This window comes from Podarcis vaucheri (assembly GCF_965113315.1).
Source record: "Podarcis vaucheri genome assembly, chromosome: 1".
Lineage (NCBI taxonomy): Eukaryota > Metazoa > Chordata > Lepidosauria > Squamata > Lacertidae > Podarcis > Podarcis vaucheri.
Genome location: NC_138759.1, coordinates 99,493,085 through 99,518,196, shown reverse-complemented (window position 1 = coordinate 99,518,196; position 25,112 = coordinate 99,493,085). Strand labels below are relative to the sequence as shown.

The 25,112-nt window shown below is 40.6% G+C and overlaps 1 protein-coding gene across 1 annotated transcript; it reads right to left on the bottom strand.

Annotated features, from left to right (window-relative positions):
* On the bottom strand, positions 1-23,551 carry ACMSD (aminocarboxymuconate semialdehyde decarboxylase). Its single transcript, XM_082199351.1, has 10 exons — positions 23,427-23,551; positions 19,988-20,032; positions 13,525-13,621; positions 12,994-13,043; positions 10,376-10,612; positions 8,434-8,527; positions 5,212-5,307; positions 4,610-4,782; positions 665-763; positions 1-174 (listed from the first exon to the last, which is right to left on the bottom strand). The coding sequence occupies exons 1-10, from the start codon at positions 23,481-23,483 to the stop codon at positions 112-114; spliced, it is 1,011 nt and encodes a 336-aa protein (XP_082055477.1). The 5' UTR covers positions 23,484-23,551; the 3' UTR covers positions 1-111.
* Positions 23,552-25,112: the final 1,561 nt, after the last annotated feature.

The window sequence follows — 25,112 nt, the reverse complement described above, 5'->3', positions numbered from 1 at the left end:
TATTATACATACTTTTATTTGAATTTTCATGGGGGTGCATACACATAAGGATGTAGATACATAATTATACATAAAGACCCAACACTGCAACAAATGTTTATAGTTCTGAGGTTATTCAAACTGCTTTCTGTCAAGATTCAAGAATTCAAGAGCATTGCCAAACTTGAGCTTGTCCTGCAAGAAAAAGTAAGGAGGCTTTTGAGAGTCTTAACAAATGTTTTGGATACAAATACAGTAATGGCTTGAAAAGAAATTAATATATCTGCACCAGGATTCTTTCCAAACAAATGTCCAGTGGCTTCTTGTATAAAAATGAATTTGAATTATGAAATATAATAAGCAGCCAGGGACAGTAGTAGCCAACCATTATTGGTGGTTGTCTCTTCTCAGGAATCTCTCAGCATATGCAGAGGACTCAAGAAAGGGATCAGCTCCTCATTTTTCACAGGGCTTTGCAAACTCCCACAAGCAGTGAAAGGGATTTCGCCCTTCATGCCAGAAGACTTAGAAATCTGTTAATCCTGCTGGGCACAAGGTAAGCAACTCTTTCCCTCTTGAACTACAAACCCCGCTCTGATTTGGACTACAATTCCCATCAGTCCCAGCCAGTGAAGTTGTGATGGCTGGGACTGATGGAAATATTTTTTTAAAAATGTAATAATACCTTTAGTTCATCATCAAACTCCTCCATGGATTCAATAAGTTTTCCAGGTTCATGTTCTCCCAGTGGAAATGGATAATCTGTTCCCAGCATCACTTTGTCCTGAAAACAGAAATAAGCAGGTGGATAGCATTATTAGCAGCTAATTCAGGGAAGGAAAACCTGTAGTTCTCCAGGCATTATTAGACTTCAGCTTCCACTACCTGTGACCACTGATCATGCTAGATGGGGCTGACAGGAGTTGGAATCCAACAATGACTTGGGGGCCAAAAGTTATTTGTCCTTGATTTAATAGGTGCACATTTTCCAACTTAAGAGTGTCCTATGGGGAGCATTATTTTTTCCCCTATATATAAGTGAGGCACATTTTGATTATTATATCTTAAAACTCTTTGGTTTTTCTGTGTGTGCAAATTGCTGGCCAGTAAAAGACGCTAGGAAGTTGAGAATTGTACAAGATTGTACTATTTACCTCAGAGGGTAAGTGTTTTTGTTGTAGGAGAAACAGTGCAATGAGGTGCACTCCCGAGTAAGTGGATATAGTATATGTGATTGCTTTAACATATGCTGTTACTGAATGGATGATTAATGAGGAAGAAAGCAAGATTTGGTATTTAAAGAAGGCAACCCCTTTCCTTCCTTCTCCATAGAAAGGCTGTTCTTCCTGTGCAAATTGCTTCCATTGTTATGGGTAGAGAAAGCTGGAGGTTCTGAGGTACTGTAGCTTCTGTGATCATTTTGGATCATTCATAAATTATGTCCTGGGTTAAAGTAGAGGGAGGGAAAAGTAAAGTTATGACAAAAGAGGAAGGTGTATGGAGTGATCCATCACGCCATAGCCATTTGTTTCCTTCTTACTGAGAAATGAATACAAACTGACACTTAAATAAAACAAACCCTGCTTATTTTAGAGATCACAGTTACTCAGTGTTCAGTTGTCTCTGTGGTGCTCCAGGTACCGCCACTGAGCCTAACCTGCCTCACAGGGTTAAGAAAATGAGATTTCCTTATTTATTTTGAGTTCCTTGGAGAAAGGAAGACAGACATATGTTATAAACACATCTTAGGAAAAAAACAATCAAACAACACAGTCACTGATATCAGAACAAATGCCCAAAGCGTTGATTCTGGAGGAAATTCTGGAGGCTGTGTACAAAAATATTTTCCCCTCTGCCAAATGTCTCCAGCAGGTGTCACCATGGGGTTTCTGAAAGAAACACTTCAATCTTAACACAGTTATGTCAAAGCACAGGCCCACTGCAATCTGCCTTGTGTCTTTTGGAAGCTATTGTAAAGCATGAAGGAAGAGATGGATGCCATAGATGACAAAGGAAATATTGGGCGCAAAGGTTCTGGAAATCTGTGATTGGCCAAGATCTCTTACATGTGTCTACTTTATACAGCCTTGTGACTCCTCAACCATGTACAGTATAAAGTAAAAAAGTCTGTTATGTAAAGTATATGTAAAGTACATGCCCTTAGGGACTTTAGATGCTCTTTCTTTTATGATTCTAAGCTTGTAACTGTGTTTTATGGTAACATATATCATAATGTATACCTTAATGCTCAGAATAACAAATCCACCAGCTGAGTCTGCTGATGTTCTAGAAATAGGTATCAGAGCAAACAGGGTGCTGGAAAATATTGTTACTTTCAAAAGTCATTGCCTTACATGGTTGCTAAAAGAGTTCAGTGAAGGTCAATAGAGAAACAAATTACACCCTGTTGGGTCAAAGGAAGAGAATGTGTAACTTAGGTCTCCACAGTCTGTTGCACAGCCACTTTTCTCGTAGTCTGATATCATATCCAGCATGGGGCCAAAATGCATGGGGGTAAGCAGTGCCTTTTTGGGGGGTGAGGGTAACAAATGAGGTGCCAGTCCCCATACCTGGATAAATGTGACATGGGTGTCTGCACAAACTGGCTGGAGGGAATTCATTTCCCCTTAGCTGCGCACTATTTTTGATGTAAAACATTACCTTCACTTGGCCCTGCTTTATACATAATGGTGCTGCCCTGCCATATCTTACCAGGCCCTCTGCTTGAGCTGATAGGTCAATATGGCCTTCCTGAATACCACCCTACGGTTGCATAGGTACCTATTTATCTACTTGCACTGGGATGCTTTCAAACTGCTGGGTTGGCAGGAGGGTTGCAGATACAGGCATGGGTGGAAGAGATGGCGGAGCCAAAGGAAATGGGTAGTGATATATGAGTTTTGTGCCTCCCCTGAGACAGGAGCAAGGGAGGAAGGACAGAATGTACCAGAAGCTGAGGGAGAAATGGTGCTTGAAGGGAGGGAGCTTTCAGAATCTCCTCGGTCCCCTCCCCTGCTGTCTCCCAGGACCAGGAGGGGCGTGAGGAGACAGGCACAGTGACAACTCCTGTGTTGAAGGAGTCACAGGTTGTTTGCCCTTGTGCTGTTGGAGGAGGGTACTGAAGTTTGGGGTTAAGGGCTGGCCACCCACGACTCCATCCAGTCTGGAGCATAAGCTCAGGGAGGGGCTCCAGCTGCTTAGCCACCAGAAGTGTGTATATGCATATTTGGTGCACCTGTGGAGCTACTAGAAGTTCATGCTTTGTCAGTAAAGAATTAAACTCCCAGCCATTCGTCCTCCTTGGGCTGGGTATGCTCAGGACAGCTGATGATGTCTTTCTTTGCAGTGGCCTGCATAAGTTTTGATTGTGTGCTCAGATACTGAATGTTGAAGGTATCTTCAACATTCATTCCAGTTAGCTGTATAAATTCATCACTGAGAGATAGAAGTAAATGTGGAAAATTTTACAAGACAGTCCATGGTGTCTGGAGATTTTCTGAACGTTGCACTGATTCCACTGGGGAAAAGACTCACAAAGCTCTTGAATATTAAAATAACCTTCAAAATTAAAAGAATTCAGATACAATTTATTGGAGTGTGATTAGCGGTGCCTCAGCATCTCCTACCTGACTGTATAAAAGTCAGACAGTGTCAAATCTCCAAAAAGCCTAGCGCTTAAGCAATACTTAGCCACAGTTAAAGAGCTAGCTTAATCCATGTTGTATCAGCTTTTGTTAATATCATTGTTGATGTGTTTTATTTTTAGCATTGTTTGCTGGTAAAATACTCAGCAAGTAAAAAAGGAGGAACTGGATCAATCAAATGCATTTATTAAGTATCAACAACTAGGTTTTTATTGCTGAATAAGGACAGAACAGGTCCAAAGGCCAGGATCTAGATCAAGTGGACTGCTGGCATGTTCAAGTATCACTTCTCATCTTTGTGATCTCTGAATTAGGGAGGAGAATAGGAAGGGCAACCTTGAAAAGCACCAGCAAAATGCCACCATTTTCTCTCTAGCATGTCCTAATGCTGAATCTTCCTTCTAATCCACCTTCCAACCTGGAAAGCGGAGTAGTTAAAAGACTGGGGCATGTTAGAGAGAGGGTGAATGTACTTCCTTCATTATTTGTGTGTCTCAATTTGACCCTTCTCAGATATTTATTACTGTCCCTGAAGGAAGATGGGCAATACGTAATAATTTCAAGTATACCAAGAAGATGAGTTTTTATTCTCTTCCCGGGTAACCCCTGTCTCGCCAGTCTTTTTGCTGCTTATTCTTCTCCTATTTCCTGGGCAAAGGAAGGGTCAATCTAAGGGTGTGCCAAAGGGTAGAGGCATGCCTTGGCTTCTGTCTCTTCCTTTCCATTTACCACCCAGGAGAAAGGAAGGCAAGAGAGAAGGAATGTTTAGCACCTAGGAAAGGTGGCCCCATCCCTTTGCTTCCATGTCATGGCAAGTATTTGTCTTCTCATCTGATGTATGATGGAGAAAGAGAGGCTTTAATTCTTTGCCTCCCCCCCCCGTCATTTGCATTAGGAAGGAAATTCCCATTTGCACCAATAGGAGTGCGAAAGAGTCAGGAGAGAGAGCTTACTTGCAGTCTTTGGCTAAATATCATCTTACTCACCTTTCCTATTACATCTGTTAGCATCTTCAGTGCACATTCATCATGAACAAGTGAATCTGTGTAGAATGAACCAAGGTATTTCTTTGGATCAATGTTATTATCTACTGCACACAAGTCAGGCCGCACATTGAATCCATGGGAAATGCGCCCCACTGTATAAGGGAAAGAGCCACCTAAAAAGAAATATGTGTTGTAAATTACTTTGCCTGAATGAATATATCTAGGAGTACCATTAAACACTGTGAAATGATATAGACATTGCTGATATATTCAAGTTGGGGATTGAATCTGGGACTTTCTGCATATGGAATGCACATGCAGTGATCCCTGCCTCCCCATCCACATTCCTAACAGCTATTTCCTGATATTGACCTTGAAAGATCTAATCTGGCTCTGTACCTGGAGTGCTGCCCTTGCCTCTACCATGCCTTAGCCATCCCCAGCTGAATGAACCTAAGTGTGTAATGCCCAATAGCTTAAATGGGCTGACTGAGTAGGGCTAGTGTTGAATTACCACCCCATGACTAGTGTGTGTTGGGGCAAAGAGTTGTATACTGATGATTTCTGTGTGTCCTCCAGCCTTCCTGCTCTCAGATACTTACCTCCATGGGCAAAGCAAACTCTTAGTTTGGGAAACAATTCAAATACCCCTCCCATAATCATGGAGCAAATAGCGGTGGTTGTTTCCGAGGGCATTCCTAATAGCAAGAAAGAGTTATTAATTATTTCTACAGTACTCCTATGCATAATAGTTTTGTAAAAAAAAGTTATCACAATTACTCCAACTTGACTTTACCAGGTCCCTGATTCATATTTTACCAGTAACACCTAAGAAAAGATGACATATTCTATAACATGATCACACAAAGAGTTTCCTTGCTCCCTTTCCACTTTATTAGCAGCTACTTGCCAGGAAAATGAGTGTGATGGTGTCATGTCACATAGATGTTCCTGAGAGATGTGAATCAGAAACACAGATTAGGGGCCACAAGACACCCCTACATTGTTATTGTTGTTTCTTTTAATTTATATACAGCTTACATGCCTTATCAAGTGATTGATAAGTATTACATCCATTATAAAATTGTCACACGTACTGTAGTTAAATACACAATAAAAAGCCTGCTAAAAGCACAACAATTAAAAAAGTTAAAAGGGCAATTAAAACAATTAGATCAGAAAGTTACAGTTCAGGGGAATACTTGTCTAAGTATGTTAGTCACGCTCAAAGTAGATCTATTGAAACTGATGGGCGTGACTAATTTAAGTTCAAAGGAGGAATTCAACACCATGCTCTTCTTATTGTTCAATCAGCATTTGGCTTGCCAGATGGAGCAATCCCCCTCTTCTCTCCTCTCCTCTTCTCTCCTCACCTGCTGTTCTAAGGGTTCTCCAACACACACCCCAAGCCAATTTCAGGGGACATTGGGGAGGAAAAGGGAAGAACCCAATTGTGCAAGTGGAAGTCCTTACAAAGGGCTTATGCTGATGGGCCTCATTAGTTGAATCCCACCCAGTGAGTCTATTCTGGCTAAAACTTAGTTGGAAACAACATGACAGCTGTAATTTGATAGGGTCTCCTATCACATTGATAATGAACCCACATTGCACCAGAGCAAGTCACTTCCAAGAATGTGCAGTGTGACAGATGCGGAACCTTCCCATATGAAAGTCTACTCCAGTATTTCCTTTCTGTTCTTCAGATATTGGATTCCCAACTCTCATGAGACCCACTCAGCATAGAGATGATGGGAGTTGTAGTTCAAAATATCTGGAGGGCACGAGGTTGGGGAAGGCTTGCCTGCTCCATATGGGTGTGAGTCGTTCTAATGATGGTGGTGACCATGTAGAGTTTCTACTATACAGAGGAATGGTGCTTTGTTGCCCCTTGAGATAATTAGATAATACATTGTTGTATGAATGCATATGATGAGTTTACACAACATATGTATGCATTTTTCTGTTTTTATACTGTAAACCACTCTGTGATCCTCAGGTGAAGGGTGGTATATAAATTCAATTTTTTAAAAAATCTATATGGGAAACAGAAATCTGCATGCTTCATTGACTTCCTCCCCTCCCCTTGCCTATTCATCTCTCTCAACTTGGGTTGATGTTGTAATACTGTGCAATGCTGATATTTCACCGCTAGGTACTTAAAATAAAAACAAATTAATAGGTGCAGCTATGGTGCACTGCTCAGTGCCAGTAATAATCAAGCAAGTTAAAAGGTAGCAACATTTTCCTGACAAGGTTTTGTTACAAGTACAGCACTTAGCCTGTTTACATACACATTGCCATATCCTCAAGAGTAACAATACAAATCTTTTTTCATTTATAAAAAGTGGAAATAATTCCCAACTAGCTTGAGAGAAGAAGTTTTATCAGCACCTTTAGGGAACCTTGGTACCTGGGGTTATAGTCCTCTGCTTCCATCTTCAGTGGTTACAACCAATGATCTTTCCTTCCCTGAATCTTCCCTAATGGCCGGAGTGCTGTGCCATATATATATATGTCTCTCTTCCAATTAATGGGAATAAGGTTGCCCATAAGAAAGAGTGAATGGACAATATGCTTTTTAAAAATTTAAAAAGCAATCGAGCAGGCAGGCCAGGCCACAGGTGGCTCAGCAACTGCTCTCTCAACTCTCACTCATTCCCCTTTCTACCTCCCTTCATTTTCTGCCTGTGATCTTCTTTTTCCAGCAGATCACTGGCCCTGGAAGTTGGAATCAAGCCCTGTATTGACTACCTTCACCCACAGGAAGTACAGATTATCATATCAGTGACTGGCTGGTTGCAAATACTCCCCACGGAAGAAAGAAAGAAAGATGACAATTCAGTTTAAAAATAGCTGATCTTCTCATCGCTACTTTTATTATTGAAACGAAATTTCATTTTCATTTGAGGGAGAATGAACAATGTACTATAAACAAAGAGCTATGGGAGAAGCAGATATGCTTCTGCTTCTGTAAAGACATTCAGAACATTAGGAGTATCCTAAGATGTGCCAGGAGACATTTGGCTCCATGTGGGCTTAAATAGAAAAAAATGTTGAAGACCCATGTGGAGTAAAAGGGGGGGGGGAGTTTGAGATCACAGTCTTATTGAGATTGAATCTTGAGATCTGACAAAGCTAACAATTTTCTATCATGTGTAAATTAAAAGAAGCTTATTCCTATCTGCAATGTCTTTTGTGACTTCTGATGGGAAAAAAGGAAAGCAAAAGTGATTTATGCACCTTCATTTCATGCTTCCAAGTAGCATCCAAGGTGGTAACATACTTATTCAAGGATAATGCACAATCTATGCTTCAGTTATCTCATAATGGTGGGTGTGGGGGTGTAAATTGCCACAATTTGCCACCACCTAGAGGCATATGTGGAAATTTATACATCCCCATTTCAGTACTTCTCAAGGTGATTAGTTAAAGCCATTTTAAGAGGACTGCCTATTAGGGAACTTAGAACAATCAACGGCATCCTGATTAAAGCCCCTTGATGCAAACTTCATGGATGTGAATGGATTTAAGGAACTGTAAGAAAAGTTGTGCAAATCTTCCTTGTACATTTTCAGCTGTGTCTCCTGGCATTATTTCATTTATAGCCCACTTTTCCCCATCTCCATTTTATCCCTATAAAAACCCCCTGTGAGATAGGTTGGGCTGGGAGATGGCGAATAGCCAAATGTCACGCAGGGAGTTTCAGGTTGAGTAAGAATTTGAACTTGGGTCTGACACCCTGACTACTATGCCAAATTGGCTCATTGCTGTTACTCACAAACAAAATGAATGAATGTCTTTTAAGAATTGTAAGTGCTACTGACCTACGAGCCAGGGAAGCCAGTATTTAGACATCCTTCCATCTGTCTGCATGTCCCAGGGATGCACAAAGAGGCAGCAGTTTAATTGTTCAGCAGCCTTAAAATTAGAGGCAGTAGGGAAGAGTTTATTAAAAAGTTGACCAAAAATATGACATTTCAAGTAATACAATTGCCAATGTTTAAACGTAAGAGTCTGGTATTTTTATAACACAAGAGTAAAACATCTAAGAGCAATAATCATAGAATCTTATAATTGTAGAAATGGAAGGGATCCTATGGTCATCAGGTCAAACCCTTTGCAATGCAGGAATCTCAACTAAAGAATTCAGTCTCAGCTGCTCACATGAAATTCCTCACTCATGCTTTCGTGGACTGAGGACAGAAAGCACAGCCATGTTTCAGCCCAACCTCCCTCACCGGGTTATTGTGAAGATATGAAATGGTGCTGGGGTGGGGTAGAAAGAGATATACTGTTTCCTGAGCTCCTTGGAGGAAGGTTGTGATAAAAATATAACAAATAATTGCTAGTCTTAGGAGGATCTATAAGTCAGTTAATGGGCTTCTCCAATGAGCTGGAATCTCCATCAGCCAGTGCCTGGGTCCACTTGCAGCATTTAGATGTACATACATGTACTATCCCCCTTTTCCTTTTCTTATTAATTTCCATCTTGTCTTCATTTATATTGTGACCCTTTAGGTAGGTACAGGCCCTTTTTAAAATTCTGTGTGAAGTGTGGTAATGTTCTGGGGTGCAGGAGAGGATATATTGACTAATTATATCCTTATCCAACTTGTGCTAACAAGTTCCCAATATATCAGCAGAGTTTATAGACATTCCCCTTTAAGTTTGCAACGGTAACGTGTGCACAGGTTCGCTAGAACCTCTATAATAATTACTCTGGTAATTTCCCCTTTTGTTCCCTCTTAAAATACAAGACACGACACAGTCTTTATAAAAGTATAAAAGAGTTTACTCACGTTCTGTTCACAATATGATCCCAGAAGGCAGACAGCTTAAAAAGGTTACATACATTCAGAATCTATCTTGTAGCAAGATAGTCCTTATCTCCTCTCTTGGCTGGGAGCCAAGAGAGCATCTTTAGATGTTTCCTCATCGAAGGAAAATGGCAGAGAGAGTGGCTGCCTGCCCTGTGCTTTTGTCATTACCTGCACAGGTGAGGCCACACCCACCTCTGGTCACATGCGGAGGAAGTCCGTCCCCAGGAAGTTTACCTGCTTGCTGGACAGACATCCCTCCCCATGTTCTAACATGTACACTCTAGGAATGTTGTTATTGACTGCTCCTGTGTTTACATCCCACATGAAGCACTTCAATTATTTTAAGTGCAAAATGAATGATTCATTGTTATTATTAGTAGCATTAAGAATTTTATATGGGAGTAACCCTTGTTCATGATTCAGAATCATGGCATGGACTTCCATACCTGTCTCCTGATTAAGTTGGTATGTAAGGGTACACAGCATTTACATGTACAGGAACTACCAAGTTCATAGCATCTACATATACAGGTCCACCAGCATCTGCACTGGGTCCCTGTTGTCTTCCAGGTTCAATTCACAGCACTGTGCTGGTTATCATTTTTAGAACTCCAATCACTCTAAGCTTCAACAAACGTGAGACACTGCTACTATCTTCATTTAAGAGCCCATTCCTAAATGCTTCCCTTCTTCCTCGGTGAAAGATAAGATGATATCTGTCGTTTACAGCTCATCTAGACTTCCACATCTCCTTTAGGGAAGTTTTAAATGTTTGATGTTTTATTCTGTTTTTAATCTGTTGGTAGCTGCCCAGGGTGGCTGGGGAAACCCAGCCGGATGGATGGGGTATAAATAATAAATTTTACTGCTACTACTACTACTACTACTAATAATAATAATAATAATAATAATTAATAATAATATAAACAAGGGAATGTCTACTCACAGCATAGACTGGAAAGAGTTCTGGGGCATTCAGGTTCCAATTGTTGATATGAGATCCTATCTGCACACCAGGAAATCCAAGCTCTTTCACACAACGATGCAATTCCTTCACAGCCAAGTCTGGAGCTTGCATGGGGAGGGTGCCAAGGCCAATAAACCTCTTTGGGAACTTCTTCACAGTAGTGGCTAAGTCATTATTTAAAAATTGGCACAGGTCTAGAGTATCCTTTGGTTTGGCCTGGTAAGAATCATTAAAGGAAGAAAGAATTAACATGTGGTTTTCAAATCGGGAGAGAAACAAAAGTTGGTTGTGTAAATAACCTTTAGGTGGAGTCTCAAAGAACAGTGCATATGCAGAACTCTAGAATTTAATAGTAGATAGGTAGCCGTGTTGGTCTGCCATAGGCAAAATAAAAAAATTCCTTCCAGTAGCACCTTAAAGACCAACTAAGTTAGTTCTTGGTATGAGCTTTCGTGTGCATGCACACTTCTTCAGATACACTGAAACAGAAGTTGCCAGATCCTTCTATATAGTGAGAAGGTGGGGAGGGGTGTTACTCAGAAGGGTGGTGGGAATGGGAGATAGGCAGATAACTGAGAGAGCCCGTTGACGACTCTTAACGACTGTAATAGGTCTTACAGGAAAAGGCAAGGGGTGAGAAGGTGAGAAATGGTTTAGTCATGTATAGTGAGATAAGAATCCAATGTCTTTGTTCAGCCCAGGTCTTTCCATGGTTTTAAGTTTGGTAATGAGTTGTAATTCAGCAGCTTCTCTTTCCAGTCTATTTCTGAAATTCCTTTGTAGTAAAACAGCTACTTTGAGATCTTGTATAGAATGTCCTGGGAGATTGAAGTGTTCTCCTACTGGTTTCTCTGTTTTGTGATTCTTGATGTCAGATTTATGTCCGTTTATTCTTTGGCGTAAGGTTTGGCCTGTTTGTCCAATATAGAGAGCTGAAGGACAATATAGAGAGCCAGACTGATACCCAGAGAGAACTTGCTGCAAGACAGACCCAAAAAAGAAAATAACAGAACACCTCTAGTCATCACATACAGCTCCCAAGTTAAAACAGTACAATGCATCATCAGAGATCTACAACCTCTCCTGGACAATGACAGTTCTCTTTCTCAAGCTCTGGGAGGAAGACCTTTCATTGCCTACAGACAGCCACCCAATCTTAAACAACTCCTAACCCACAATAATACTACAACCAGACTTAACACAGACACTGGCACCAGAGCCTGCAATAAACCCAGATGCCAACTTTGCTGCCACATACACCCGGACAACACCATTACTGGCCCCAACAACATCACACATACCATCTCGGGACTATTTAACTGCTCATCGTCTAACATTGTGTATGCCATCAAATGCCAACAGTGTCCTTCAGCTCTCTATATTGGACAAACAGGCCAAACCTTACGCCAAAGAATAAACGGACATAAATCTGAGTAACACCCCTCCCCACCTTCTCACTATATAGAAGGATCTGGCAACTTCTGTTTCAGTGTATCTGAAGAAGTGTGCATGCACATGAAAGCTCATACCAAGAACTAACTTAGTTGGTCTTTAAGGTGCTACTGGAAGGAATTTTTTTATCTAGAATTTAAGTCCCTTTGCTTCACAGAACAACTAAATAGGATAGCTTAGCTAGGAACCTATGGTCTCTTAGCAGGACAATTAAGAAGAAAAAAGGAGCACAAACACTAGAGATGGTCTACTTTTCCTTTGCTGAGGCACCAATCCATGAAAACAACCTAATGCACCATACACACAAAGTACAACCTGGAAAACACACAGATACTACAAAATTCTTTGCAACTGCTACTGTTGTGTAACACACAGCAATCATCCAGAAAATGAGATCCTTCCCTACAGACAGGAATTCAACTCCTTATACACACAGATACTGCTAATTAGTTAAAGTCCTGCTGGGGTAGCAATATATATATTTGATGGACCCCACCCCTTTTCAGTGCAGGAGGTCATGGGTTGAAACTCTGGATGTGATTTTCCACTAGATGTAGCGCCAAATACAAAAGCTCTTTAGCCACCACCATAACTGGAGCAGATGCCTGCGTTGTTAGTGTTGCTCTTTGATGCCTCTGATGCACAAGTAGAACAAAAATGGAACCTGAATGGCAAATGCTAAATTCCATTCTATCACCTAGAAGCTTCATCCAGACTAGTTCTGGTTTCTGAGCCCTCACTGGACACATTGCCCATCTGGCTCTAAGAATTTATTCACAATCATGTAGGTTGGGAGAAGCCAATTTTAAAATTAAAGTTAAGCTTTAGTATTAGAGTAAAGCAACTAATTTTGTTATAACGAGCAATATTCAGATATATTATTAATAATTAGCTTCCATCCATTATCAATATATCTGAGAAATAAGACAAATATATTCAGCTTTATACACAATTATTTATAATCCATCAGACCTCATCTGTACAATGACATCTGTTGACATTCTTTAGTCTCCTGAGCCTTCTGTCATTGCAAAGTATCTGATTAATCAGAAGGATTTATGCCTTCCTTTTTGCATGTGGAGTTCATGGTTGCTTGATTTTTATGATACAAAAATGCTGTAGTTCTTTTCCTTGACTTGACTTACCCAGTAACTAAACATGACAGGAACTGTAGAAAGGGCCTGGACAGTGACTCCTATAGAACAAAATTAGTAAAAGTTGTTTTATAAATGCCATTAAATATTTTTTTAAAAAATAAGCAAACTATTCCAGAGTAGTTTGTTTATGAGCAATGAGGACTACTGGGGGGGGGAACAGTTTTGGGATTGTTTTCTTCACCACATAGCAATCAACTACTTTAGAAATAAACTTGAACTTGTTTTCCTGGAGGGAGGCAATTAATGAATATTTTTGAAAAATAACCCACTACAAGTGAATGGGTCTTCAAGAGGAACACTTGAACTGTTACTTTGGTGCTTCCAGGTTTGAATGTAGATGGAAATTTATCGGTGCATTTCTGTAGTAATATATTTTGCAGTCTGCTTTAGCTCTTCTTACTCAACAAAAATGCAATATATATTCTGAAAATCAATTGTTAATGCTTTGCAAAAGCATCTTTTAAGAGCTACTGTTGCCATACTGGACGTCTGCATAGTACACATCCATACTGATAGTACCTGATTGGTTCATCTGCTTAATCCGAACCTCTGGATCCCAACAATTCTCTTGGATAACTCTGAAAAGTTTCCCATCTTTCATCATTTTGGCTTCCCTCTGTAAAAAATGGGGAACAGTTATTAAGGTAAATGTTATTATATTTCCTTTTAAATGAATATTTTCATGTATTTCCTGTCTGTTATTTATTAATCTAGTACCCAACGCCTTTTGCTGACCTGATCTTTTTAACATAACAGCAGTTTACTGTGACACATAGGTAATGCTAGAAAACTGGGGCCATATGGCAGGAATCCATGCTGTATTTAATTTCCATGATTGTGATGGATAATAAGGGTGAGCTAAATGCAGGGTAGCCAATTTGACACCCTACAGATGTTGCTGGACTACAGCTCCCATCACTTGAAGTTGAGGCTGATAGAAGTTTTTTATTTATTAATTTTATATCCTGCTCTCCTTCCCAAAGGAGCCTAGACTCTTCATTTGTTAAAAAAACCACACACTATTAAAACACATTTTAAAATGGTTTATAATGTAAAAAATCTTTAAGAAAAGATATAGCAAAGCCACGTGTTTGTAAATTGTAGTTCATAACATATGGACGATACTACTTCGGCTATTCTTGGACTAAATATATTTATTTTAAAAAACTTAATAGCTCTTAATCAACAAAAACATCTAAGAGGTTTACATAAAAAATATAAAATACTCCATTAAAAATAAATATAAAATCAAATGTTAAAAGCAAGTTGACACATTTTTTTATCAAAATGTAAATAAAAACAGCAGTTTCAAACCAAATATCTGTATTATAATTACACATTATGTATTACACATTACAAATTCACGTCCGGTTAGGCTTCCTTAAACAAAGAAGTTTTAGCGGGTGTTGAAAGCAATACAGTACAGCAATTCTGCCTGCCTAAAAAGTAATCTGCACCTTCAACTTTGTGTTTTGACCCAGTGGGTTTCTTGCAAGTTCTTAATAAAGCCATGAGACCAAGGACATTTTAAACCTTGAATATGTTACTAGCCTCATACATCATTCATAACAACTGATAAATATTTTAAAACCTCAATTCTACCCCCACCCCCCAAATTTCATTGTGACTATATTTTGGCAGGCTCCTGGAATGACTTGGCAGCTGTGTCACAATTCAAGAAAATTGCTCCAAATATCACAAGCTATAATTACAGTGCCGCCATCTGATTCCTCTGGCAAATATAGTTCAAGAATTTATTTTCCAAAGTGCCAGGAGGGAAGAACTTAAGCATATATTCCTACAGAGTATGGATATATGAGTCCTCTGTTGACTTTTACATAACAGGCACCAAACGGTTTAGAGAAGATGGAAATGACCTGGTGGAATCAAGCATCTTGTTGTATAAAAATAGATGATGGGGATTCATTTTGTTATGATCAGTGGGAATATTTTTTTGGTATGCACAGTAAGTTGTGCGGTTCTTTGGCTGGCAGATTGTTATATGGAATCATTGCAGTACTGAAGCAATACTAAAAAGACTATAATTTCTCTAGGGGTTCTCCTTTAAACCCTCATAAATAAATGCCGACTGTAGCAAGAGAAATAATAGCCTTTCCAATGGCCTGAAGGGTTATGCTATGAGATGGAATCTCCAATGAGCAATGTCCTAATTAAAAACAGTGGCTCCCCCACTCCATCTGCATTAGTGATGTGCAGACTATAGCAAGCCCAATGCAGAACGAAAACAAATCTGCTTAGTTCAATTAGATGGACGGAGGTAGCTCTTTCCTCATTAAAAGGTGTGGGCTTAAATCACATAGTCATTCTATCATCAGCATGAACACACATGACCCAGATATATTTAATACAAGCATTTATTTGCTGGATCTGTAGTTAAAATTAATTTGGAGCTGATTCTCAGAGGCTTTGCAGTTAATTATTCGACACACATGGATCCAGAGAAAATTAGTTTTCCATTGCAAGCTACGACTGCCACTCTGAGTTCTTCATAAAGTTAATCTAAGGCTTCCTTTCTTGATGCTAAATCTTTGTTTTATAACATAAACAGTGGGTTATATTACAGTGTTTCCCAACATCTATTGATATTGACTTTCATAAATTCTAGCAAAAAACAAGAAAATACCATTTTAGTCAGATGATGATGATGATGAAACTGAACCTCAATATATGCCTGTTGGGGTTTTTTTGCATAAAATGTTTTGAGGAAATAATATATGATATAGTAAAGCTGAAGCAAAGTGTGTTTTTCTTTTTTCATTTTAATGTTGTGTGATGGGAGATGGTATTTGCTACCTAAGGGAAAACAAGCTTCCCTTGATGTGGTAAGCCTGAGCTCTCGCCACATAGCAGTGCATTCCAATGAAATAATTACTGAATGAAAAATGATGTGGTCAAGGCACCCTATGGTGGCTTTACCAAGCCAAAAAAATAAATAAAGTTAGTAACTCAAATTACCTTTAACCAAAAAAAGTAACTCTGTAATATATCAAATGGAAAACCTAAAATGTAAACCTTCCCAAGGATTGAGAGTCTTGGAAGCCCTGCTCTAAGCTGCCTCACCTTCTGAAGGGACGGGAGCCAGTTGCCTGAGAAATAGGGCAAGTTGGTGCCTTCTCTTCCATGTACAGAAGTCAAGCAGACCGGTGGCTGATCACTTCAGCACTGGTGAGCGGACAGCATCCTCCACTGTACCAAAGCAGTATGCTTGTTTAGGGTGCACAAAACCAGTTGTGAGAGCTCTTTGCCCTCATATCCCTGAAGTGAAGACTCATGATGAGACATGTGTTTGGTGTAAAATAATGACTGCAAAAATATCTGCAGCAAAGTGTCCTCCACCATAAACACTAACAGGCATAGAAATTGCACAGGAATGGGGGGGACGGGACGGATAACAACAACTCCACATGCCTTTATCTTACAGGGTTGGAGGGCGAGTTGCTGTCAAAGCCATCTGAGGGTGGTGCTTCCCCTATAAAGGCAGCCACCACCCTCACCCCATTGGCCACTGCAGTGGTGTGACTCCTTGCACCACTACCTTCATGCAAGGAGTGAGCCCCAAAGCCTTTCTCTGACTATGGGGTGGGTGGGGCAAATGTAGCCTCCATGGTGGAGCAGCCATCTTCTAACACTGTACCTTCACTCTCCAGCATCTACCTCATGAATGCTGAATATTATGATTAACAGACAAGGTATATTTAATTAGCAGTATGTTCTTTATCCAGTACATTCTTTTAACACTTGATTGTTATGGAGATCACTAAATTGCTGTCACTGCATCTTAGGTATAAATGATAAAAAATAACATTTTTTAAAGCTGCTGTTTCAGGTGTTTAACCTTACAAAATTATTATGAGACAACTGTATCTGATTTCCAGAGAGGCAGAAATATAGGCCAGCTTTTAGGTCATGTACAATAATTTTTCATTCTACTGAGGTGATGGCAAATTTGAGATGTGATCCTTGAGCTTGTTAAAAGTTGCTTTTCAGAGGGAATGAGCTTTAGGCAGTGGTTGTTATGGAGACATGAAGAAAATGATTCAGACAAAGATTCAGAGGGCAAAAGTCAAGAAAGCAAAATTCTTAAAAGGTTTCCAGAGTTTGGGATATTGTATTTGTTCAGATCTATACAATGGTTCTTATTTTTTCCGCAGTTACTTTTGGGGCAAACTGAAAAGGGCATAATTTCACTTTTTCTCTATATAATAACTCTAAATAACCATGGGTTATTTAAAAACCATGTGAGTTTTTAACTGCTCCTTAGTCCTTTGCTTTTTAGCTAAGAGCTGTGGGATTTCCCCTCTCTGTACATATTATTTAATCAGAATTTTCTCTCCGCAGGCTTCAGTTTACAGGCAGTGTAGGAATGGCCTTGAAGTAATTACCTACTCCTGGGAAGCAGAAATAAGCTAATGAGCTTGCTTGAGGCCAGATTCATTTCATTTAAAATGGGTTGGACTGAGTTCAGGACCTGGACCTCCATTAAATATTTTGTGAATGGAATAAATTGAGGTATAGGAAAGGGTTTGCATGTACAGAAAGGTGTCATTGCTCATGTCATGACTTCCATTAAAATAAGGCACGGTAACGGGTGGCGCTGTGGGCTAAAGCCTCAGCGCCTAGGGCTTGCCGATCGAAAGGTCGGCGGTTCGAATCCCCGCGGCGGGGTGCGCTCCCGCTGCTCGGTCCCAGCGCCTGCCCACCTAGCAGTTCGAAAGCACCCCCGGGGGCAAGTAGATAAATAGGTACCGCTTACCAGCGGGAAGGTAAACGGCGTTCCGTGTGCGGCTCTGGCTCGCCAGAGCAGCGTTGTCACGCTGGCCACGTGACCCGGAAGTGTCCCCGGACAGCGCTGGCCCCCGGCCAATAGATGTGAGATGGGCGCACAAACCCCAGAGTCTGTCAAGACTGGCCCGCTCGGGCAGGGGTACCTTTACCTTTACCTTAACATGTCATGAATGAGAGTTAGTTGGTCAAAGTGCCTTCCCTTCAGGTATATGTACATTTTCTGTCTTTCAGGCACATTAAGTAGACAAACATGTTCTTGCAATTTTCACCATTCAGTTTGCTAAGTGCCACGTGGCTCGTGTCCATAACACCACCTGGTTTTGTAAATGTGTACGGTATTTGTACATATTTCTCAATATAAACAGTTTGAAAGATAACATGTGTTCGTGAACTGGTGGTCACTGACCATGACCGAGGCATTGATGTCATAGTAGATGGCTTGATGAAGATGTTGACCCAGTGTGCAACAGCTGTGAAAAAGGCAAATTCCATGCTTGGAAACCACCGATATCCCATTATACAAATCTATGTTGTAATCACATTTGGAATACTGTGCCCTGTTCTGACTGCCTTACCTCAAAAATAATAGTATAGAGTTGGAAGATTCAGGACAGATAAAATAAAGTACCTCTTCATAGTTAAACTATGGAACTTGCTTCCACCGGAGGCAGTGATGGCCACCAATTTGGATGACCTTAAAAGAGGATTAGATAAATTCATGGAGGATTAGGCTATTAATGGCTACTTACTGAAAAGTGCTTTTGTGTTCAGGTCCTACTTGAAGGTTTCACACAGGCATCTGGGTGGCCACTGTGGGGTGCAGGGCTAGATGGGTCATTGCCTGATTCAACAGGCTCTTCTTATGTGTGTGAGAGTGAGCTTTCAAATTTATATTTGAAAAAGGACAGCCAAAAGAAGGTACACCTCCATACAGGACCTAATTAATTCATAGGATTCATTGTCACAATATGTGGTGATAGATATTTGTTTAGATTTAAAGGGTGGGTAGTCAATATAATGGAGGATCAGTATATTAGTTAAGTTCTGAATCAGTATCATTTTTCAATACCTCAACTGGAAGGGGCATCAGCAGTAGAAGGCTGTTGCCATCATGTGTTGCTTGTGGGCTTCCCGGAAGCATATGGCTAGCCACTGTGAAAAATCTGAAGCTGAATTTGATGAATCTTTGGACTAATTCAGTAGGGATGGCGGCTAACAGATTGAGGTTGAATCCTGACAAGACAGAAGTACTGTTTTTGGGGGACAGGAGACAGGCAGGTGTGGAGGATTCCCTGGTCCTGAATGGGGTAACTGTGCCCCTGAAGGACCAGGTGCGCAGCCTGGGAGTCATTTTGGACTCACAGCTGTCCATGGAGGCACAGGTCAAATCTGTGTCCAGGGCAGCTGTTTACCAGCTCCATCTGGTACGTAGGCTGAGACCCTATCTGCCTGTGGACTGTCTCACCAGAGTGGTGCATGCTCTGGTTATCTCCCGCTTGGACTACTGCAATGCGCTCTACGTGGAGCTACCTTTGAAGGTGACTCGGAAACTACAACTAATCCAGAATGCGGCAGCTAGACGGGTGACTGGGGGCGGCCGCCGAGACCATATAATACCGGTCTTGAAAGACCTACATTGGCTCCCAGTATGTTTCCGAGCACAATTCAAAGTGTTGGTGCTGACCTTTAAAGCCCTAAACGGCCTCGGTCCAGTATACCTGAAGGAGCGTCTCCACCCCCATCATTCTGCCCGGACGCTGAGGTCCAGCGCCGAGGGCCTTCTGGCGGTTCCCTCATTGCGAGAAGCAAAGCTACAGGGAACCAGGCAGAGGGCCTTCTCGGTAGTGGCACCCGCCCTGTGGAACGCCCTTCCAGCAGATGTCAAAGCGATAAACAACTACCTAACATTCAGAAGACATCTTAAGGCAGCCCTGTTCAGGGAAGTTTTTAACGTGTGATATTTTACTGTATTTCTGTTTTCTATGGAAGCCGCCCAGAGTGGCTGGGGAGGCCCAGCCAGATGGGCGGGGTATAAATAAATTATTATTATTATTATTATTATTATTATTATTATTATTATTATTATGGTTATTCATATAGATTTTTCCATAATTTTAATATATATTCCTACATAAGTTTTTATTCATGGGTCACATAGGTCAGAAACACAGCTTACCTCACAGTGTTCCTCCAGCTGAATCCATCCACCATAGCCATATCTCTAGGAGGAGAAGTATACATATGGTTAAATCCATAGCCATGGAAACAGGAGTTAAGGATATCGTGTGAAGAACTATTCTGACTAGAGCCAAATTGTGACCATAGGGATGTAGGGCTATTTTGGGAGTTTCCAAAAATTTCTCTTAGCTATGGAGCCCAGTTTCGAATATATAGCTACTTAACAAATGTTAAGTCAATAATAGAGTGGTTGCACATTTAAAACTGTTGTGTTCAGGCTCTGTTTATGTAGTCCAGGAGGCAGGCAGCCCCTATTAGAAATAGAGTGCTGAACTAGCTGAACATTAGACTACTTGGGACTAAAGTCCACTTCTATTGGATTCAGTAGTACTTCCTTTTGACGACACATGGTTAGGACTGTGTTCTAATGGAACCTACTGCAATTAACTTGTTAAGGTTCTAGCACAATGAGTGCAGTAATGACCAGCACAAGAGCTGCAATGTTTTGCTCCAATGCTGGGGTCAAAAGCACCAACAACCACTGACCCTGTTTTATTGGTATAGAAGGTGACACAAGAGGACAGAGGGCCTTTTCATTTCTGGATAAAAGCAGCCCATGGTGGCATAAAAGACAGGAAATCTGCACTTTTCCTCCCAGGACCTCAAGGTGGCATACATAGTTCTCCCCATCCTCATTTTATCTTCACAACAATCCTGTGAAGTAGGTTGGACAAAAGGACAGTGACTAGCCCAAGGTTATACAGAGTGCTTCATGGCTGAGTGGAGATTTGAACCCTGGTCTCTCAGTACTAGTAGCCCAACATTCTAACTGCTATGCCACCCTGGATTTCTTTCTTATTGGGGCAGTTCCATTTTTAAAGCACACAGAATGTTAGCTGTCCTGTAGTTGAATGGTGCAGGACAGTACTGTACAGCTGCTTGTCCTATGATGTCCATAGTGGTGCCATATCTGCAGTGGAGATGAGATGGGACTGGGTTACCACCAGGATGAATTTTGTTAGGATTTAAGAAAATATCTACTTCCCATTCCACCAAAATTGACTTTTACAGCACAATGCAGGATACTTGGAATTGTGTTCCACTGAGTTCAGTGGGGCTTATTTCCGAGTATGTGTGCATTTAATGCTAGGCCTTTATTATGAAACCAGGAGTAAAATCTTGGGTTTGTGGTAATTTTTTTTTTTTTTTTTAGATCTGCTGAGCTGTAATTAGTTAATCATTAGTGTAGGCATATATTGATTCTCCCTTTCAGCCTCTGTGCTTCAGAAGCAGGGGTGAAGGTCACCTTCTTTTATTAATATTTAAAGAGCAGAGAAAAGCTTCAAATACACAAGTGAAATGTCCATTGATTCTCCCAGAGAGGCTTAAAACTCTTCTAATATCCGGGGGTTGGGGATTGCAGATGAAAGAAAGGCAGCTTTCTTTTATTTCAAAGATTCTTGGGTTTGAAATGTCTCATTATGAGAGACTGAAAAGGTACTCTGAAATAGCCAATAACTAATTCACATAGAGGCAACTTTAATGTATCTGCATGAATAACCTGGCACAAAACCTGCAATTTTTGTTTTCCATTGATGTCAAACTGTACTTTGCATGGACTATCCCCTGCAACACCCCTCTGCAGAATCAAGTTCTTTTTGTAAGTGATGTGTTCATGCACTGATTAGCACCAGTTTAAGATAAGGTTGGTATGTTAGTAAAAAGAGTTACCCAACTCTTAGTTCATAGTGTGCCCAATCAAAGTATTGTTTTAATGTGAACTTCTGAGTTTTGCTAAAATAACTAAAGACCAGATATAGACCCCAGAAACAGTCAAATGATAGTTTGAAATAAATAGTTTGACTGATAGATTGGAAGAAGAACAGGGGGAGTACATCTCTATTATTCTTCCTTGATCGCTCAGCTGCTTTTAATGCCATTGACCATAGTATCCTTCTGAGTCAACTTAGTGGGCTGGACATTTTATAGGGGACCACAACTATATACATCTAAGACATTCAGAAGTATGTCTTGTTGAGTTCAGTGAGGTTTACTCCCTCTCAGGTAAATGTCATTTCCTGTAGCATTGTGTATGTTACTGGGTTGTTTAATAACCCAATGCAAGTAGCACAAGTTCGCAAACTTTTGTTTTTTTCTAATGATGAGTGGTATCCAGTCTAAGTCATACTGTGATTAGACCAATTGACATTAATGGGCTTAGCTATTTAACTTCAGTGATATCAATGGGTTTACTCCAAGTAGGACTAATACTAGATATCACCCAATATAATGATATTTGATTTATTCTGATAAATTAACTAGCTCTATGCATTTAAATACATTGGCTGCAATGCTAGATATATTTGCTAGGGAGTAAGTCCCACTGAGCCTATGAGTCCCATGCTGGCCACATGACCCGGATGCTGTACGCCGGCTCCCTTGGCCAATAAAGCGAGATGAGCGCCGCAACCCCAGAGTTGGCCACGACTGGACCTAATGGTCAGGGGTCCCTTTACAAGTCCCACTGAATGGTAGCACTTCTGAATAAAAATGCTTAGGATTGCACCGTATACCAATAACTCAATGATGCCTTCAGTGGATGAAGAAAGATGCCAATAAGGGGTATGTTCACATTACAGCTTACTCTGCATCCAGAGCGTTCCCACTGCTAGTTTTACAAGCTGCATACACATAACTTCGGCCACAGTACCGATCGTGTAGTTTATTGAGAAACTCTTCTTTGATGCATCCCCCCCCCCTCAAACCAGCTTCAATCTGACTAGAAAACATAAGCTGCATTCTGTTCATACTCAAGCAGGGTCTGTGTTTGTGATACAGCCATCATGTAGGTGCAGATGGCAACTTAGTTAATTAGAATTCTGGGTTGTTGTTTTTCCAGGGTTGGGGAAACCAAAAAGGCCATGCGTGTGAAGACATCCCCATCCCCTCTCCAAAAGTGCAACACTGCAAATGTGGCTTGAAACAAATGGGGGGGGGGAGAGAGAGAGTAGACAACCTCACTGAACACTATCCAAACCCACTGTGTTTTGATTCACAGCAATGCAGCTGAAAACTTTATATTTTTATTAAAAGCTGAAAAAGAAAAGGGACATTTTCCTGTCAGAATTTTTTTAAAAAACAACACACATAGAACTCTGTCTGCTTTATCCAGCAACTATCAGAACATCTTTGTTTAATGGATTCAAATTAATGGAATAGTCAAAATGCCCTCTGGCAAACGCTAGGGGGCCAGGAGCATTTGGAGCTTAAGATCAGTCATCTTCTTCTTTAAGAGTTCAACCTAAAAAATATACCCAGAAGGGAGTTCTCAAAGCCCAGAAGTATGAGAGATAAAGCTCAGCTGAAAACATTCATAGCAATCGGAAGCAATACTTGTACCTAGAGCTTTTGTACCAAATATCCAGTCTAGCTATTACCTGTTTTAGATCAGGCCACTCCTTAGGCAGAATGTGACTATGAATGTCAATTTTCATTTCTGTAGGTTCACCTGAAGATTAGTTTCAACAAAGGCTTGCCCCCGATAAACTTAATTGTCCTTTTGTACTGCCTGCCCTTGGAGTAGTAGTTTTTCATTAACTTAAATTGGTGTTCAAGTCCTCCCACTAACCTATCAGGCTACAGTAACCAATCAGATAGCCAGTATTTCAGGAGAGCTGAGCAGTGCAAAACTATACAACATGAATAGAGTGTACAAGCTGGATAGTGTTCAGAAAGAGTTGTGCAACAGTGAAATGACTCCTCCAGGTGCCTTTTATATTGTGCATTCATGCTGAGTTGTGCCTGTGGGGATATTAAGAATGTTATACGTGATCCAGTTTTCATACTATTTGTGCCTGCAAAAAGTCTGGGGTGGACATACTGCCTTGTTTCCAATCAGTGCATGCCCTATAACTTCATTCTTTAATCCTGTAACTTTTTAATACCACAAATATACCAGAGTGGGGGGGGTTGGGTCCCACTTTTGTTGCTGTCTAGTGCAAGACTACCCCTTCATACAGCAATAACACAGCAACATCAAGAAAGCCTCACAGAACAACTAATAAAGTGGATTGATGTGTGAACGATCCAGTATAAACCCACCACTAAAGCACTGTATCAATGACTTTTTACAGAATGCACCTGCCAAAAAACAAACAAGAAATGTGCCATTTCCAGACTGTTGTTATTTTTAGGTGGGATTCAGTCACACACTGGCTAATTCAGGTTGCACAATGAAAAGTGATTTAGAGCAACAAACTCACTTTCCCAAGACATCAGAGTTTTTACAATGAGGAAAGTATGGGGAACTGCAGTAGAAAGAGTGATAGCATGCCGTCTTGCCTCCCCATGAACAAATCAGACTGAATGCTCATTAAATAGCCAACAGCATCTAATCTCCCTTCAAACATATCAGAATGAATGCTCAAAATGGAGGGAAAGTGGCATATACATGTAATAAACAAACAAAGCAGTCCTATCATAGTGCTCCCAATCTGCAGCCCCCCCCCATATAAATTCTGTAAGTGGGACCTGTGATAAAATAAGAGTGTTTTCAGAGACTCCATTCTATTACCCCTGTGCCCGCAGTTTTCCATTCCCACCAACAACTGTCAGCATGCTCAGTCTTCATTGCACTACTTTTTTGTGGGGTAGTGGGGAGATATTCCTCCTGTGGATTTACTCCTGAAAGGTTTCTTTGCATGTTGGGTTTTCTCCAAGTCTGCCTGTAGTGTGTGGATGATGCCATTTTGGCTACATAAAAACTGGCACTCAGAGAATTGAGATACGTACCTCTTAATGTATAAAATCTATTAGGGTAGTTTGAGAGGGCTTTGCTTGCTTATCTGTTAACAGATTTGTTTCCTAAAGATGAGTTCCTTTGTCTATGCCTATGGATAAAAACACCTCCAAAGCTCTGCTTTTAATTTTGCAAAATGAATTAAGCATTTCTGCCATTCTATCAACAGCCAGCAGTGAGAAATTTTCACATAATGAACAATTACGGTAGGTTTAGTTCTACCAGTCTCCACATGGTGAGTGACTGTATTACTGGAAAATCTCCTTCTCCTGCAACATTTTTGTCCAATGAACCCTGTCAGGCAGTATATAATATGAGTTAGTCT